Source organism: Delphinus delphis, chromosome 10 (genome assembly GCF_949987515.2).
Source record: "Delphinus delphis chromosome 10, mDelDel1.2, whole genome shotgun sequence".
Taxonomy (NCBI): domain Eukaryota; kingdom Metazoa; phylum Chordata; class Mammalia; order Artiodactyla; family Delphinidae; genus Delphinus; species Delphinus delphis.
In genome coordinates, this window is record NC_082692.2 from 40066692 (window position 1) to 40084683 (window position 17992).

Consider the following 17992-nt stretch of genomic DNA (forward strand, 5'->3'; position numbering starts at 1 on the left):
ACACCAAGGGCCTTGGGAAGTCATTACACCACTCAGGGCCTCAGCTTACTCACTGTAAACTGAGGTCGTCCCAGCTGCCCTGCCTACCTTGGAATGGTGTTCTGTCCTAGGAGTAAAGACCCTGTGCCTTTCCACACACTGGCCTAGCTAATGCAATCACTAGGCCTGCTCCAAGGACCACTAGACCCTCTAGATATGTGGTTGGAAGTCCTGAGGATGGGAACAACAGTTGGGTGTGTGGTCAGCCAAGGGGGCCTGGGTCTAAAACATACTACTTGATCCCTACTTCCTTGTGGAAGGTGAGGGAGGCCCTGCCTGGGGAGGTGCCTCCTTCCTCTGCCCTCAGGTCTAATAGAAGACTCTTATGGGTGGTCTCCCTACTCTCCAGACTCAAAGGCAGAGAATACCAGGACATCTACCTGGAGCCTTCAGACCCAAGCTTTTCTCTCATTCCTTTCCCTTTATCTGATTCCCCAGTCAGATGGTGGTGTCTGGAGGCAAGAGGCAAGTTCCCACCTGCCCTCTGGTTCCTAATTGGGTCATCTCTGCACCAGACCTGCTCTCATCTAACCACCTCTGGAAGGACTTGAGGAAACTGAGGCCTGACCAGACAAAGTAGCTCAACCACATCCATGCCATTGGCTGTCTCTGGCAAGAATAGGGTGACCCAGGAAATTCCCTGGCGGTCCAGTGGTTAGGACTCCAGGTCCAGTGGCAGGGGGCATGGGTTCGATCCCTGGTGGGGGAACTAAGATCCTGCATGCTGGGGCGGCACAGCCAAAAAAAAAAAAAAAAAAAAAAAGAATAGGGTGACTCACAGCACCCCTGTATCTCCAGTAGCACTTGAGGACCCAGGAGGGCCTCAACCTAGTTCGGCTGCCACAACCTTTATGTTCTTGGGTGTTTTCTATCGCCTGCCAATCTGGAGTTTTCCCAATTGTGTGTGATTCTGGTGACAGAAAGGTAGGTGTGGTACGAAACTATACACACACAATTCGAGGTAACTAGATTCACATGCAGTTGTAAGAAATAACAGAGATCCCTTGTACACTTTGCTTAGCTTCCCCCAATGCTAACTTTTGCAAAACTATAGTATAACATCACAACCAGGATACTGACATTGGTAAAACCCACTAATCTTATTCAAATTTCCCCAATAAGTGTGTGACATTTTTAATTATCAGACGACCGAAGCTTCAACTCAAGCTTACTTGGCAAGTTACCTATGACCCAGAGGAACTTCACCTCGCTGCTCAGTCTGTGCCCTGGAAAACCGGAAAGAGGCTAACAGGGAATTTAAAATTCTGGATATGCTACGTGCTAGGCTCTACCCATGTCATGGTTTAATCCTTACAGCAGCCTGTTTTACCAATATTAAGAGTGAGGCGCAGAGAAGGTGGCTAGGTGGGTGGACCTGAGGTCCAAGGCTGGGCAGGGGCTACCCCAGGCCTGCCTACACACTCTGAGCACTGCACAGAGGGCCAGTCTGCGCCGCTAGGAGGTCTAGAGGGCCCAACAAAGCCCTTGCGGGGCTTTGGAGGCCTTGTGGGGCCTGGGCTAAACGTTAGAGCGTGACTGGGCTCCAACCAGAAGTGCGAGTAAAGCGGACGCCAGGCCTCTCCCTGGAATGTGAGCTCCCAAGCGCGGCCGCATAGCAGGGGTCCGCCCCGGGGTACGCCGGGAAGCCGCGCGCGCCCCTCCCCTCTCCGCCCCTCCCCGCTGCGCAGCCCTCGGCTGCCCCCTGCCGTCACAGGGTGGACCCCGCAGCCCAGGCCGTCTCGGCTCGGCGCCGCCAGCACCCCCGGCCTCCGGATTGGCCCCTCCCGAAGCCTCCGGGCCTTCTGCCTGCCGCCATCGGATTGGCTGCACCCTGATACTGTGGCCCCGCCCATTTCCCCGGGTCCTTTGATCACGCGCCTGACGGCTCTTCCGGGGCCCGGGAGCCAACCGAGGGCGTTCCTTTCCGGGCTGCATCGGCGGGAGGTAAGGCTTGGCCGGGTTGGATGGGCTGCAAAGCGCGGGTACAGGTCCACGCCTCGGGGTGTTGGGATGCCAGGAGGCCCGGGCCCCTCTGTGCTCCCCCTAAGTTCCCTTCCCCTGGCCTGAGCCTCCCAGCGCCGTGGGAACTACCTCCCGCTCTCCGTTGCTGGTCCGCATCCTAGGAACGGCCTGTCACCCTCCCTACCTCGGCATGTCCCCTCTACTATGGGACGGGCATGCGACTGGGTAAGCCCGGAGCCTCCACGGGTAGCGGGACGGGTAGTTCATACCTTGCCCTCCGATAGAAGCCCAGGAGAACCGGGGTCAAGGACCTGGGTGTATCTGCGTGCAGCCACCCGTGGACAGTCTCCTTGCATCTGTCATGGGAGCTGACCCTCTCCACTTCCTTCTGTCATTCCAGGCCAGGAGGGGAGGGACCCGGGCGGAGCCCCGAGTGGGGACCAGGGGGCGGTGACATCACCTCGCAGATGCAGTCCAGCCCTGCCCACTTGTGTCCACCCTGGCACATGAGACCGATGGGGGAGACGGTGCCCAGGCTATGCCTGGCGTGACTCCAGGGACAAAGAGGGCATAGGACCTATATAGACCGAAGTGTGGGCACTGGACCCGGGCCGAGATGGTCTCCTTCAGATGCTCCCACCTCACCCCTAGGCTGCAATGCAGGACCCTCATGTTTTAACCTAATATCCCCATTTTGCTCCACTGGATAGCTGCTGGCAGTCCAGTACCCCGGAGGCTGGGGCAGGAGCTGGGAACCTACATCTAACCTCTCCTCAGGAATTGATATCTGCAAATGTTTGGCCAGCACCTGAGCTGAGCACCCCACCCCCCCCGATGTGGGGATAGGAGCTGGGCAGGACTCAGGCCCTGGTCTGGGCCTCCCTTTGGTGCCGTTTACACCCAGGACTTGCTGAGAGTCCCTGGAGGGTTAAACCCAGCACATTGACCTGGAAGATCCCTCTTCCCAGTGCCTGACCTAAGTTTTCATATATTACTAGCTCTTGGGGAGGAATCCGGAGCCTGAGTGGAATTGACAACCTCCTTCCTCCTCCCCAGGGAGCCCAGTGGAGGCGCCCTCCCGAGGCAGTACTACTGCCCATGCTGACTACCCAGCCCTCTGGCTGCCGATGTCATGAGTAACACCACAGTGCCCAATGCCCCACAGGCCAGCAGCGACTCCATGGTGGGCTATGTGTTGGGGCCCTTCTTCCTCATCACCCTGGTCGGGGTGGTGGTGGCCGTGGTAAGGAACCCCCCACATACATACATACCTACCCACACCTTTGCGAAGGCAGGGCTGGGTGGGCCTGGTCCAGCCTGCACACAGCATCTCAGCTGTCCTGCTGTTACGGGAGAGGAGGGTGTGGAGGTAAACCCCTGTCACTTGTGGGCCATCCTGGGCTCAGCGGCCTCCACAGTGCTGTGTCTCTGTTACAGGTAATGTATGTCCAGAAGAAAAAGCGGTGAGTGTCCCTGCCCCCCCGCACCCCCTCCCCCGAATTGTGCTTAAAGTTCTTCCCACAGGATCTGAGATCCCTGCATACATGTAAGATGCTCCTCAGCCATTCAGACACAAACCTGAAATTCCCTGCACTCCCGTTAGGTTTTCCTGCCCAGACATGTCTCGTTAGAGCTCTAGTGTGCCCCTGCCAGGGGGAGTAGAGACAGGGCAGTCAGGTGTCTGAAGAAGGGGAGTGGGTCCCCTGGGCTGAGCCCCCTCCCATGCTCCCCAGGGTGGACCGGCTTCGCCATCACCTGCTCCCTGTGTACAGCTACGACCCTGCTGAGGAGCTGCACGAGGCTGAGCAGGAGCTCCTCTCTGACGTGGGAGACCCCAAGGTGAGCACTCTGGGGACAGCGAGAATCAGCAGAGGTGGGCCTGCTCTATTGATACCCCTGAAGACAGAGCCTGGTTCTGCTCTCAGCCTTCCCCATGTGGGCCGTGGCTAGTGGGGTGCCTCCTCCCAAGTTGTGCTGCGGACTGTGCCCTGTGGTGCGGGTCTCCTCCCCTACAGGTGGTCCATGGCTGGCAGAGTGGCTACCAGCACAAGCGGATGCCCTTGCTGGATGTCAAGACATGACTTGAGCCCCCTGCCCTGCTCTTCAGAACCATGGGGTCCTGGAACGTCCAGGGCCCTGCAGCCTGCTGCTTCCCCCAGCTCCCCCTCCCGGGTACTGGGTCTCCATTCCTCCTCCCATCTGTCTCCAGTCCTAAGCCCTGCATAGCAGTCAGCCCCCACTGTCACCTCACTCCCTGCTAGGCCTTCAGTCCTTTGTGGGCTGAGCCTACCAGCCACTCCCAGGAGCTAATGGGAATTTTTCCTTCTGGGGTGGAAGGGTGGCTGGGAGACAGGGTGGAGCTTTGCCCTTCCACAGGCACCACCTTTCTCTAGCCCTCCCTGACTTGGCTTTGGAGCTGTTCCCATGGTGACAGGGCCTAATGTATAATATTCGGTATATATATTTTGTAAATAAAACGTTTTGTGGCTAGGGGTGTAGTTGACTTCTTCAAGAGGGGCTTAAGTTACCTTCCCTGGAGCTGACGCCAATGCTTTTTCTTCTTCCTCCCCCACCCACTAGAGCCTTGGTTTCCACCCTTCCCTATTCCAGGCACCCATCACAGAAAGACTCAGTCCAGAAAAGGATATTTTTTTATTCAAGTAACTGCAAATAGGAAACCAGAGGGGGGGCCCCAGGCTGGGACAAATAATGGCTACCTCCTCCCTGACAGAACAGGGGGAGAAGGTGGCCCCTACACCCGACGGTCAACACAGGCCCCCCTCCTTACTCTGCTGCAGCATCCTAGGGGCAGGGCCCCACCTTCCCTGGGACTGGGGTAGTCGGTAACCCAGCCTGCTTTGCCCCAGGCCCCTTCCCCTAAGAGCATCTTGGAGGAGGGGAATGTGGGCAGAACAGGAGGCAATGAGGATGAACATTTGGCGCTGGTAGCAGCAGCAATGACGGATGTCTAAGAATGAAACATTGAACAAAAAACAACACAACTGTCCAGAGGTAGTTTGTGAACAGAGGAAAGATGGAACCAGAACCTTGGGGGTTGGGGAGGAGCAGAAGGATGGGAGTGGGCAAGGCTAGCTCCTTGTTATTAGTGCCCCGAGTGAGGGAAGGAAGGGGAAACCGAGGTCTAGAGTGGAAGCAGACAGGGACAGGGAGTGGCTCTAGCCCGCCTTAAGTGGCTGCCACCGGGAGCCCAGGCCTCCTGGGCCTCACCTGGATAAAGGTGACTTTGCATTTTCATCACTGCACTGGATTCCAGGGTGAGGGCAAGGTAGATTGGAGCCTGCTTAGAGGGGGGAGGGGGCTTAAACCCCTCCTGCCTGCCTTCCTGTGCCCCCAAGGGGGCGGCCCAACCTACTGCAGGGACTAGGCAAGGTGGGAAGGAAGCAAAGGGCGTGCGAGCCACCCCTGGTGAGACACAGCTTGGTTGGGGGCATCTGGGGCCCATCACCCCTCTCCAGTGGCCACGCCTGCTGCCGCTAGTACAGTGGGAGTGGGGCATGTCAGAATGAGATGGGGCTTGGGCCCCTTTTTAAGGCCAGGGGAGCCCTCCCAGGCCCCTTAATGGGAAGCCAGAGGAAAGAGTCGGGGATTAGAAGGGACCCCGAAACCAAGAGCCCAGCCAGCAAGGTCCCCACGCTGAGGGAGTGGGGATGCAGCAGCACGGGAGCAGCTCGGTGGGAAGTCAGGTGCGTGGGTCAGGGGTCGCTGGGACCCGAAATCAAAGGAAACTGCTCCCGACTCGGGCCCCCGGGGGCCCTGCGGCGGCGGCTGGTGTGCTGTGTAGTGTGGTGGTGAGGGCGCAGGTGGGTGGCGGTGACACGAGAGCCTGGGGGAAGGGGTGGGGGCAGTGGGAGCGGAGCGGAGCTGTCCAGTCCCAGAAGGAAACTGCTCCTCGGTGAGGGAGCTGGCGGCGCGGCACGGTCACTGCTCCTCCTCTGAGGACTCCTGCGAGATGCCCTCCTCTTCCTCCTTCTCCTGCAGGGTGGGCAGGGCCATCAGCAGGAATGCCAGGCCTGTCCCCCTCCCTCCTCCACCGCCCAGGGGCCAAGCTCGCCCCCAACCCCTCCCCGCACTCCCTGGCTCTCCAGAAGGGGGATGAGTCAGGGCTGAGTGTGTGGGTGACTCAGCAACCTCCACGGCCCAGTTTCATTCATAAAAAAGGAAGAATTTAAAGGGAGGGAAAAAAAACCACACACATGCTGCGCTCACACAGAGCCAGGCCCCCTGGCCCCCAGGCCCATGGCAGGGGTACCTGGCAGAGCTCGGGGCACCACTGAGCTCGAGGAAGCGAGGACGTGATTGGTTCTCGGGCAGGGGAGGAGAGGAGGCAGCCAGGGAGAGGAAATGAGGAGGGAAGGGGTGGCTGGAGGCTGCATGAGCCCCCCTGGTGGGTGGCCTTGGCCGAGTGGCCTTGGCCTGCAGGGGCAGCTGCTGGGCTGCGGAGCAGTGGCCACAGGCTGACCCCAGGCCAGGGCGGGGAGGAAGGGGAAGTGTGTGCCGCCGGGGCTCACTCACTGGGCGGGAATGTCGGGACACCACACGGGGCCCCCGTGCCAGGCACAAACTCCAAAACAACTTGTTTCCTGTTACTCACTCCTGGGTCCCGGCCAGCACCCAGAGCTCCCCTCACCCGGTGGTGGCTCGAGGAATGAACGCCTCAGGGAAGACAGGTTGGGGACAGTAAAGGGCTGGGAGGGCCCTCACTGCAGTGGACCCCCTGGCAGCATCTCCCGGCTCAACCCGCCTACTTCCATTACCAGCTATCGGGGCCTAGAGATGGACGGCGCCTCCCTGAGGAGGTAGCTCCCTGCGGCATCGCACCTCAACCCCCACCCAACGTGACCCCCTCACCCGCCCGCCTGCCAAGGCCTGAGCTCCCTTGCTGCTCCTTAAACCTCTTCATTCTCGTTTCTATAATGGCAGCGGAGGAGAAACACTAGTAGTTGACCTCCAAGTTCACCCAAGAAGTTCTGAGTCTGTTCTAAAAGCAGAGGAAGGAGAGACAGGGACCACCCCCAGTAGGGCAGCGCAGGGTGTCTGGTCTGGTTTGTACCTGGGACCCCTCAGGTCTCGTGGACACAGCCCTTTAAAAGCCCTGGGCTGGGTGCCAGGAACCCTAAGCCCTGGACAAGTCCCTTCCCCTCTCCGGGCCTGGGTAAAACATGAAGTCTCACCATTCCTGGCCCTGCGGGTCAGGGAGAGCCATGTTCCTATGCGGGATTAGGATGGGGGCATCTCCCGCTCTTAACAGCCTCCCCAGAAAAGCCAAGCTGCCGCCACCTGTTCACCTACCAGTTTTTTGGGTCTGCCCCTTGGTTTCCTCCCTGGAGTTGTGGTGGTTTTCTAGATGGTCAGAGAAAAGATCCACTAAGTCAAAGATGTTCCTGACAGTGCCCTGGATGGTGAGGGAGAGCAGGGAGGGGCAGAACTACCTTCCTCTGCTCGGGGCAGCCCAGGACTCTCAGCCCAGCAGGCCCACCCGAGTCCAGCTGGTGATGACTGGCCAGCCACACTGCCCCCCCACCCCAACATACACACACGCCCCCCACTCCCTCCTCCACCCATGACTCAGAGGATATGAGTCGTGTCTTAGAAAAAATAAAATAAAAAACAAAACAACTTCTCTGAAAGGCTGATGCCACTGTAGATCTGGCCTTCCCTGCTTCTCCCCACTCCCTCAGGAGCCCGGGGGGCCTCCGGGAGAAAAGGTGACATTCTCAGCCCAGGAGCTGCCCCTTCGCTCCTCCTAACTCGCCTCTCTCCAGACCAGGAAAGCTGCGGGACATCTGACTCGATTTCCCCAGTGTCCTGGGCAGGACCAAGGCCCCAGAAGTGAGACCTCAGTCATTGCCCCACTCTCTTCAATTAGCAAAGACACATCGTCCCCCATATGCCAGAGAAAAAGAGGGTGCCAAGAATAAGGACAAGCCGGCCCTTTCCCAGACCTCCTATGGCTGCTGTCGTGGGGAGAGGGCCCTCCTCAAGCCTCACCCGGGTCTTGGCAGCGCCCTTGTTTTTGCTCCCCTTCGGTCGGCCCCGAGGTCTCTTAGGCGTTGGCACTTCGCTGGGCTCCTTCTGCAAAGACAGACAGGGCAGTCAGGGACACAGAAGCCACCTGTCCCCCCCTTTTCAGGACAGAGCCCTCTGCCCCAGCCCAGCAGAATTAAGTCTGCAAGCCATCCTCCAACTCTGGAATCCACAGGAATCATGGAATCATGGCAGGCAGCCCTTGGGATTCAGGTTCTCCGTCTGAATATCTTTTGCAAAGTCTCTCCCGTTGCTTCCCTATGACAGCTAAATGACAAGAGGCCAGAAGGCCTCTGGGAAGGGTGTCACAGAGGCAGAAAGACACTCTTAGGCAGCTCTGTCCTCATGCCAGCTCGGCCACTGACTAGCTCTAAGGTCTCGGGCAAGACACTTAATGCTCGAGCCTCAGTTTCCCTCATCTGTAAATGGTGACAAGACTTACCTTGTAGAGTGTCACGAAAACTAAATGAAAAATGTACAAGTGTCCAGCACTGGGCTGTGATCATTGCCCACCCCCTCAGATGATGCAGAAGAGGGGAAGGGATCCCCCTTCCCCCTAGAGGGAACCTACTGCCTCTACCTGCAAACCAGACTCCCTTCAGGCTGCCTCCTAGGGAGAAGGAGTTATGTCCAGATCTCGGAACCCCAGAGATCCCTGCCCACTGGTGCCGCTGAAATTTTAATAAGCCTGAGACAGAATAAAAAACTGCTACATAATGCATAGAAGCTGGGCAGCAAAGGCACGTCAGCTATGGTTTCCCAAGGCGGCTGCCTAGGGGCTCTTCATGGTCCAGTAACCCAACACCCCTTCTCTGACCCCCCCACTGACCACAAGCTAACAGGCGGCAGGGGTGGGCCTAGGGAATGAGACTAAGAGGATGAGCTCCCCACACACAAACTGTGGGCTCTGAAAGAGGCAGTTGAATTCCACCACCCGTCAGACTCCTCACGGGTCCTGAGGGTCAGTACAGGCCTCTCCACCTACAGATGGGGGGCGGCACCCGGGGCCCGGTGGACACAAGCTGCCTGATGTGTAAAGAGCAAGGATCGACCTCAACCGCTTTCCTCTCCTCTGCCCCACGAAAGGGAAGTAATGGGGCTTCGCCAACAGCTGCCCCTTACGTGGGGATAGATGCCCCTCTGTGAGAGAAACCCAAGATCTCCGCCATGTAACAGGTGGTCCCCACAGCCCGACTGGCCAAGCTCCCTGGGGTGCCCACAGTGCCAAGCTGGCCTTTTAATCCCACGGGACCTTTGTGAGGGGCAGAACCAGGGCTCTCAGTCACTCTGCCACCAACTCCCCAACATTTTAAGCTTCTTGGGCTTCCACTTCCTTTCACAGAGCTGGGGCAAAGCCCAATCCAGGGCCACTCAAGGAGGCCCGTGAACAGGTGCTGGCCCAGAAACTGTGACTGTCCTGGGATGAGGAACTACAGAAACGTACAGTAAGTATTTAGAAACCTTCATAGTAAATTTCACAGTAAATTAACAAAGTACTATCACATGCAGTGAATATAATAACAAAAAACGCTGGGCTTCCGTATGTAAACGTTCACGTTTCTACAATTCATCTTTACTGTTTCATAATGCACTGGTCCACGATGGACTGGAAATAAAGGGTGGGTGGTTTATCACAGTGTATAAGCACTGACTGGCCTGCGTGACTACAGGGTCACTTCTGGCTCGGACTTTCGGGCTCGGGCTCAGGGCTCCCTCGGGCTGCACTTCTCTCCCAGACTCTCAGGCACCAGGGATGCATGTGTGGGGTGCACGGGTGTGTGGGGAGAACACACATGTACAGGAATGACGCTGCGCCCTGCCAGTCCTGCTTTCACCTGCCAAGACGCCTGGCACCTCCCTAGCCCAAAGAGGTAAACTGAGGCAAAGGTTTGGACACCCACCTGACTCCCTACCAGCGCCGTCCCGGGACTCACCGGAGGCTGCTTGCGCGGCCTGCCCCGCCCTCGCTTCTCAGTGCCGTCCTTTTCCTGCTTGGAGGCCAAGGGCTGGCTGGACTTCGAGCTCGACTCGCTCATCTTCCCTTATCGGCAGAGCAGGTGGAGGAGCGACGGCTGGGATGCTAGGAGGCGGGAAAAGTTGTTTTAAACAAAACCTCTTGCTTTAGCCGCCTCCTACCCCCTCACCACTCCCACCCTCCAAATGCCCGGCAGGAAACTGCCTGCTCCCAGGGGTCCCCGCGATTCCCACCTGGGCCGATGGGGGCATCTGCCCAGCCCAGCTTGCAGCCACAGGGCGGGGCTGGGCCGTTGGGCCTAATCAGCTCCTTATCTCCTCTTCAGAACGGCTCTTTGTCGTCCTGCCAGCCCCACAGGGCCCGGGGCCCAAGGGCCCAGCCAGCCCAGTCCTGCCTGTGGGTAAGGCCGCCCTGGCAACGGTGTGGGTGAGATGGGGGTCCTCACACTGCCAAGGCCCCCTCCCTCCACCAAACTGCCCCTTCCCTTCAAGAGAAAACCAAGCCTGGGTAGCTCGCAGGGAACAAGGGCGGAAAGGTAAGCAGAGAATGAGCCCTGGGCATCTGGCAGCCATAGACATCAATCCCTGGCCCACCTGCCAGAGCCCCACCAGTTCCTTCCGCTGCTGTCTCCCTGGGTAAGAGCCTTGGGGGTTCAAAGATGGGGACGATTTGGGAAGAAGGGTGAAGGGGGTTAAAACCGCAGTGGGTGAGGTGGGAGGAGGAAAAGAAACCCAAAGCTGAAAGGTGAGTCTCCTCTTCCCCCTTGCCCGCCCCCACCCACCTGGAGTCAGATGAGATCTTTCTCTTTGATGCCTCCTTACATGAGGGGCAGGGACTTGTCCAACTGAGAGGGGCCCACGTAACAGATGCTAGCTGACGCCCTGAAGCCCCAACAGGGCTGAGCCTAAAAGCTCCTTGGTCCTTTTCTAACATCTCCCCTCTCCTTAGAGGCCTGTTTGGGCTTCATCAGCCCTACTAATATAGAATTTACCTGAAACCCCCCTCTGCAAGGAGCATTTGGGAGTCTGTTCCAGAGGCTGAGAAAGGACAGTGAGGGCCCTCGCACCCCCATCCCTGTCCTGCCCGTTATTATCCCCCAGTTACAGATAGAGACGTGTCCTGGGAGGCCTATGGTTCCACACCTCCCTGATAACCAATCCCTGGCTGCCCTTGGCAAAGGGTGGGCCCCAGTGGCTCCACTTCTGAAAGCCCCTCAATTTACAAAATGTGGGTAATGATAAAGCACCTGCCTCACCTACCTCTCCAGACTGCGGCAAGGATGAAACCAGGTAAAAGTTAAAAACGCTTCAACAACAGAAAGCTTCATTCCAGATCAAAATGAGAACTAGAACGTTTGAAAATGACTTTCTTTCCCCTTTTCAGATTCAGACAATTTCCAATTTTAACCCAATGAGAGGAAAGACTGTTTTTGCAAACTTGTGATTGTTAGAGGGCCTGAGGCCCCCGATCCTCAAGTACTGAAATGCTCCAGACGGCGGGACTTTGGTAATTATTCCATTTTATAATATTTCAGACTTGAAGACCCTTTTAAACAAGGTGGTTGGTGATTTATCCTGCTCCATCATTAGTGGCGTGGCCTGCTCTGTAATTGCAGGCAGTGATTAGAATCTTATATTACACCACAGGTCCCCCTTCAAAACTAAACATCACAATTAATCAGCTAAATGAGTGCTGACCTCACATGAGGTTTGCTGGAGGCCCCCTCGGAGAGGTGGTTCCAGTTGGGCAAAGCCAGCCCCTAATCCCATAAAGCCTGGGCCAGCCTGCCTGGGGATCCTGGTGGGTGTCCCTGGTGTTTCCCCCCACCTCTTGCTGCTGGGGACCCTTTAATCCGCTCACCCCAACCCCAGATCCAGGACTCCAGAGAAGGCAAGGCCTGAGGCCCTCTCTGGTGAGACTAACAAATGCTTGTCTCTTCCACCTGTTTCTGAACATCAGAGAGGCCTGGCTTGGCGAAGCCACGTTTAGGGTCCAACTTCAATCCTTCAGTTGGTAATAAGCCCTTTCAGGCCTCAAGCCTGTCTCCTCCACACACTGTGCACGCAGTGTGAGCTCCACAAATGCTGAGGCAATCTGCAGGAATGACTCGAGGAAATCATCCTGGAACCACCTTGTTTTCCCCAAAATAGTAGCCCAGAGAGGGCTGATGAGTTGCCCAAGGTCACAGAGCAAGTTGGCGAGCAGGATGGAGTGGGTTGCTGGCGACCCTTCTAGTCCGCCACTTTCCTTACCCGTCTGGGGGCTGGTAAAATCCCTGTCGTCCCTGCTGCAGACCCGGGGCCCAGGGTGACTCTGCAAGTGTCTGCGCCCGGCGGTTGCAGGTCGGCCGGCGGGACTGGGGGCTAGAGCGCGGGGGGAGGGGCGCAGGCCGCTTTCGCAGGCGCGGGAAACCGGTGCACCCCGACCGCATGCACCGCCACGAGGGTGCACCCGGCCCCACTTCCTGCCAGAGGGGGCACCCAAGCCCGCCTTGGGGCAGGAAACCTGGCGCGCGCGGGGGAGAGGAAGAAAGGCCACCTCCCTCCGCGCCCTCCCCGCAAAATAAAGCCCCAGAAAAAAAAATTGAAACGGGGAGTCAAAGGAACTAGTTCCAACAGAGCCCAGCAAAGCAGAGAAACCAGTTTGTGGGGGCGGAAGGCAAGCCGGGCCCTGGGGGCTGAAGAGGCGCGGGCCGGGCCAGAGGTGGGGTCGGGGTGAAGCCCCAAACCCAGGCCGGCGATTCGGCCTCATCTGCGGAGGGGCGCCAGGAGAAAGGCCGAGCTGGAGTAAGGCCGAATTGCGGGGTTCCTGCCCATCGCCCTCACTTCTAGAACTTCCCCAGGCTGCAGGGGCCACCCGGCCCCCCACTCTCCCCTGTCGCCGCAGCCCGTTCCTCTCCCCGCCCCCCACAACCCAGGCCCGGGCTCGGGCTCGGGCGGGAGCGGCGGCCGCGCGAGGTGCACCGGGCTCCGCCGGGTGCACAACTCGCGCTCGCCGCAGCAGCGCGCCCCCTCCCCCACCGCGCGCTTTTCCCGGGTCCCCGCCCCCCGCAGGGCGCCCGCGGCGCGGGGGAAGGGGTGCCGGTGCCCTCCCCACGCCGCCGGGCCCCGCCGCCCGCCCCCGCGCCGCGCGGCCCTCCCCCGCCGGCGGCTCGCGCAGCCCCGGCCTGGGAATAAAGCCGGAGGCGCGCGCTGCAGCCCCGGGCTGCTTGCAGGAGGGGCGGCGTGCAGCGGGGGCGCGGGCGCCCCCCTCCGCCGCCGCCGCCGCGGGCCCCGGGGACGACTCACCGCGAGCTCGGCCGCCGGCCTGCGGTGCGCGCTCCGGGCTGCCGGGAGCGACGGTGCTGGGCGCTGAGGACCGGCCTGGCTCCGCCGCCGCCGCCGCTGGTAGCAAATGCGGATCTGAAACCGGGAGAGAGAGCAGAGGCGCTCAGAGACCGCCGCCGCCGCGTGCTCGCCGCCCAGGCCCCCGCGGGGTATTTATATGTCACATCCAGGCGGGGGGACAAAAATATTCCCCCTCCCCCGAAGGATGGCGAGGGGCAGGAAGCTAGGCACGGCCCGTGCGCGGCCTCAATAAATAAATAATTTAATTAAATGATAGATATAAAAAAAAGGAGCCACCGGAGGGGCCGCGAACTCACGCCTTCTTGGAGCCGCGCCAGGGCCAGAAATAGCCCGGGCTCGGAGTCCCAATTAGAGAAGCGCAGCCCCGGCTCAGGGGAGCTTAAAAAGAGCGACCCAGGGGCAGGGGGGACGGGCCCGCCCGCGCCAGCCGTGTCACTGAGGGGGCGGGGCCATGCAAATGAGCCCGGGGATTTAAAAGGGCGGCCGCCCGCCAGCCGCTGCCGCCGCGCGGGTGGGTGTTGAGTGTGGGGAGGGGCGAGCGGTGTCGGGCTTCTGGGGGCGGGCGCGCGCGGGAGGCCTGGGCTGAGAACCCGAGGCCACGGCCCACTTCCCACAGTCCCGGCCGGGAGACGTGGGGAGGTGTTTAGAGGGGTCACCAAGGAGTCCTTCGGGGGGGAGAGGGCATCCTTACTGCATGGAATGGGGGTCCCCGGGAGAGTCACCTCTTGGGGCCTTCCGGGTGTGTGGGCTTGGCGCTCGCGGGGTGCGTGGATGTGGGCGGGTGTTGGTGCTTGCGGGGGTCCGTGCGGGCGGCAGGGGTGGAGAGAAACGCGCCGGTTGGAGAATTTCGCGGCCTACCCGCCGCTCCCTTCACCTAGGTACGCGGCCCCTAGATTTTCCCTCGGCGGACAGGTGTCAGCATGTGCATTTCGGTCCCAACCCGCGTGTGGCTGACTGGTGAAATGCAGGTCTTGTGAAATTCAAACGTGAAACTTGTGAAATCCAGGGTTTAAATTTATTAATGGGCCCGAGTGAACCATAATCAAGGTGCAGCCTTCAAGCGAGGCAAACGATTGGCTCCTTTGCAGGTAAACCTGAGGGAGGGGTCATTCCTTGAGGTGACCCGGATGGTGTTTTGGAGACCAGCGATCCCTCGTGGTACCCTGGCCCCTTCCGCTGTGCCTTTTTTTAAAAATAAGAACGCGTTAGCCGGTGGTCGTCTGGAAGCACTTTGAGGGCAGGAACTGGATCTACGCACGCCGTACCCGCCACGCCCGGCGCAACAAAGACTTGTACAAACGAGAAGGAAGCCAAAGTGGGAAGATGGCGGGGAGGGCGGTGGGAGAAGAAAGGGCGCTGTCAGGCGCGCCCTGCAGGCCGGGCCTGCACCTCCCCGCCCCTGGTCCCAGAGGCGGCCTTCCACACCTCCCGTGGTGCAGGGAATTGCAGTGCGGCCCAGTGACACACGGCTGTGACTCATGTTTTTCCTTGCTCCCCTTCTTCCCCCCTGGCCGTTGGAGGCCCCGGCCCAGCCCCCTCTTCAGGGGGCGAGCCGGCGGTGGAGGGGGACGCCAGGAAAACCCTGAGCCCAGCGTGGAGGCGGGGTGGGGAACCAGAGGGGCCGGGCCTCCTAGTTTCAGGAATGTTTCAGGAATGTTTCCGGTGGGGGTGGGGAGCGGGGCTGGGCGGGCGCTCGGGCTGGGGGCAGCACGTGCTCGGCCGGGTGGGGGCGGGGACGCCAGGGCGGGAAGGCGCTGGGGGCCAATCCTGTGGGTTCAAAGAGGAGGGCGCGGGCCTAGGGCCGGCCGGGGCTAAGAGTGGGCCGACCAGCGCGCCGGTTCCCCGCCGCGCGCCCAGGTGGAACGTAGTTTCTGAGAAGTCCCCAGGCTGCCCCGGAAGGGGAGAGGAAGTCACCGAAGGGCGGCCTGAAGGGAGAGGAGGGTGGAGGGGGAACGCGAGGGCGAGGCTGGGGGAGGGGCGGCCTGCCCCTTTGTCTGGAGCGGGGGTTGGGGCGGGGTGGAAGGCGCGCTACTCCCTACGTCTTTGTGCCCTTCCTGCAGAGCGCGCGCGTAGTAGGCCGCGAGTAGGTTTGGCTGGAGGGCCTTGAGTTGCTAGCTCGAGAACCTCTGCAGCGTTGAGTGGAAGAGCGACCCTTAGGCCCTTACCCTACCTGCCTGGGTCACAAGCCCCTGCCAGCAACCCGGGCGCCCACGCCTGGGCCAGGGAGAGCCCACCCAGAGCCTCGCGCCCCTACCCACAGCCTTCCTCAAGGCCGCCCAGGCTTCCAGGCCCGGGCTCTGGGGCTGGCGGCCTTTCTAGGCCCCTCCCTTGGGCGCAGCTAAGCTCGGAGCAGCTCTCCCTGGCCTTGTGAGGCCAGTGGTAGTCCTTGAGAGGGAGGGGAGGTGGGGAAGAGAGAGGGCCTTCCGTCGCGAATGGGCTGTGGGAAACTTGGCCAACTTTTTGGCCCACTTCTAACGAGCCGACTTGATCTTATTTTCCTACTCTTATTTTCCCCTCGTCCTGATTTCTTCACCAACTTGTTTGTTACCTTGTATTATGTCTGTGTATTTTTGTAAGCCACCTCAAACCCTCTGGAAGGAGGCAGGCATAAATTTGTAGGCAAACATATCAATAGTAGCTTGCTTCTCACCCACACCCTTGAAATCCAAATAACTCTACCCACTGACCCCCACCTCCATTCTTTCTGGATTGTAAATGCCCCGAATTGACTTCCTTTTTTTCCTCTTTCAATAAGTATTTATTAAGCAGAAGGGTGAATGACAGGGATAAAGATGAATAAGACATAGTCCTTGCCCCAGCGAATTTCATGTCTAGAGGAATCAACCAGGAACACACCAGAGAAAGCTGAGTAACAATTGCAGAGATGCCATGAGGAGAAAACATTCAATCATTCATTCATTCTTTATTGTAGGCCTACTGTGTACCAAAAACTAGTTCAAACTCTTAGGGTAAAACAGTGAACAAACTATGAAATGAAATAGAGTTTCACTGAAAGAATGAAACAAACAAAAAGAGTTCCCTGCACTCTTGAAACTTGAATTAGGGGGTTATGTGCTTTAAGAGAGACTTGGGTGCTACAGGAGGAGAGAGGATGGGAACTGGCGGGGACGGGCTGGTGTCAGGGAAGTCTGGAGGAGATGGGCTTGGGCAGGCTTTAATGCGATTTGGGTAGGAAGGGGCTGGGTGGATGGCCTCGGGGTGACAGTCTGGGAGACGAGCAGTTCTAGGCCTGGGGCATCAACCCCTTTAGTCAAGGCCTGAGGAAGGAGTCCAGGGAATCAGCCATATCAGGACCAGTCTTCCCCGCAGGACGCATTTTCTTACGTCAGAGTTGGATTATACAGTTTTCACAAGGACAACCCAGTGAACTTCAGTGAACCCATCAGGAATGTCCAGGGAATGGGGAATTCGGGTCAACTTTATTTTTCAGGACAGCTGAAGGTTAAGCTCATTTTCACTTGGGCTGTTGAAATCCTTCCCAGTGAATGTTAGTTCTTTCCCTGCCTTACTAAGTGGAGTAGCAGGGCCTAGCGATCTCTCAGTTGTGGCTTGGAAATGTGGAGGTTTTGGTAGGTTGGGGTGTCCCTTAGCATTCTGTGGGGATTCGTGTCTCGATTCATCTCTGCAGTCAATATATTTGCTTATCAGTTTACCTCTTGCTTTTGAGTCAACTGTAGCTCTTAGGAGAGTAGAGGAAAAGACCGGAGTGATCATTCCATTTAGTGACTGAGTTAGTCAAGGTTTTCCAGAAGGCATGGGGATGAGAAGTGATGATGTTCTGTGTGTCCAGCCCAACATGGAAGGTAGATGGGAAGAGGTGGGCAGAGGAGGAACAGGAATTATTTAACCTATTGTCCAAACCAGGAAACCTTTTAAAGTAAACCTGTTACTGATGAAAACTATACATACAGAAAATGCACAAATCCTTTGTTCAGTTCAATGCATTTTCATAAAGTGAGCACCCTTGTGTCCCCAACATGCAGATCAAGAGACAGAACATCTCCAGCCTCCCCTTATGTCACCACTGTCCCAACTTCTAATAGCATCCTCTAGTTTCACCTTTCAGGTACATTGTATGGATGGAATCACAGGTTAGGTACTCTTCTGGGTCAGTTTCCTTTATTCAGCGTTTTGCCTGCAATTCATTCATGTCATTGCATGTGGCTGCAGGACGTTCATTCTCATTGCTGCATAGTTACGTGGTGTGAATGTACCACAGTTTAGATATCCATTCTGTTGAAGGACATTTCGATACTTTCTGGTTTGGGGCTGTTACAAATAGTGCTATTGTGAATGTTCTAGTGTCTGTGTTGGTAAGTAGATGTACAAATTTCTGTTGCGTACATGCCTAGGAGAGGAATTCCTGGATCATAGGATATGTATTCCCAGCTATTAGAGACAATCAGAGCACTTAAGAGCAAAAGGAGGTACTATTAATAGTTGTGAATAGACTAGGAACGTGAACCTGACCTGGCCCATTGCAACTGGGGTTGACCAGGACCATATCAACAGGATTGGCCTGGGTAAGCCTGATATAGGGTCACCCTAGTGCACAGTGACCACTCTCCTGGAGAGTCACCCAGCTACTAGTACATCTGGTCAT

The 17992-nt window shown here is 58.1% G+C and overlaps 2 protein-coding genes across 6 annotated transcripts; one reads left to right on the plus strand and one right to left on the minus strand.

The window, feature by feature from the left end:
• The first annotated feature begins 1910 nt into the window (after positions 1–1910).
• Positions 1911–4228, plus strand: SMIM29 (small integral membrane protein 29). 3 transcript variants are annotated; one of them, XM_069541069.1, is made up of 5 exons: positions 1911–1983; positions 3058–3244; positions 3439–3464; positions 3735–3840; positions 4017–4228. In XM_069541069.1, the coding sequence occupies exons 2-5, from the start codon at positions 3134–3136 to the stop codon at positions 4080–4082; spliced, it is 309 nt and encodes a 102-aa protein (XP_069397170.1). In that variant the 5' UTR covers positions 1911–1983; positions 3058–3133; the 3' UTR covers positions 4083–4228. The 3 variants fall into 3 exon arrangements, with proteins under 3 accessions (XP_069397170.1, XP_059877304.1, XP_059877303.1); XM_060021321.1 differs by lacking the exon at positions 4017–4228 and having other exon boundaries at positions 3735–4005; XM_060021320.1 differs by lacking the exons at positions 1911–1983; positions 4017–4228 and adding an exon at positions 2083–2226 and having other exon boundaries at positions 3735–4005.
• Positions 4229–4640: 412 nt separating this feature from the next.
• HMGA1 (high mobility group AT-hook 1) lies at positions 4641–13806 on the minus strand. 3 transcript variants are annotated; one of them, XM_060021993.1, is made up of 7 exons: positions 13665–13806; positions 13309–13422; positions 12274–12384; positions 9948–10126; positions 8011–8094; positions 7312–7362; positions 4641–5994 (listed from the first exon to the last, which is right to left on the minus strand). In XM_060021993.1, exons 4-7 carry the CDS (start codon positions 10080–10082, stop codon positions 5941–5943), a joined length of 324 nt encoding a protein of 107 aa, XP_059877976.1. In that variant the 5' UTR covers positions 10083–10126; positions 12274–12384; positions 13309–13422; positions 13665–13806; the 3' UTR covers positions 4641–5940. The 3 variants fall into 3 exon arrangements, with proteins under 3 accessions (XP_059877976.1, XP_059877977.1, XP_069397232.1); XM_060021994.1 differs by lacking the exon at positions 12274–12384 and having other exon boundaries at positions 9981–10126; XM_069541131.1 differs by lacking the exon at positions 12274–12384 and having other exon boundaries at positions 13667–13790.
• Between the last annotated feature and the right edge of the window lie 4186 nt (positions 13807–17992).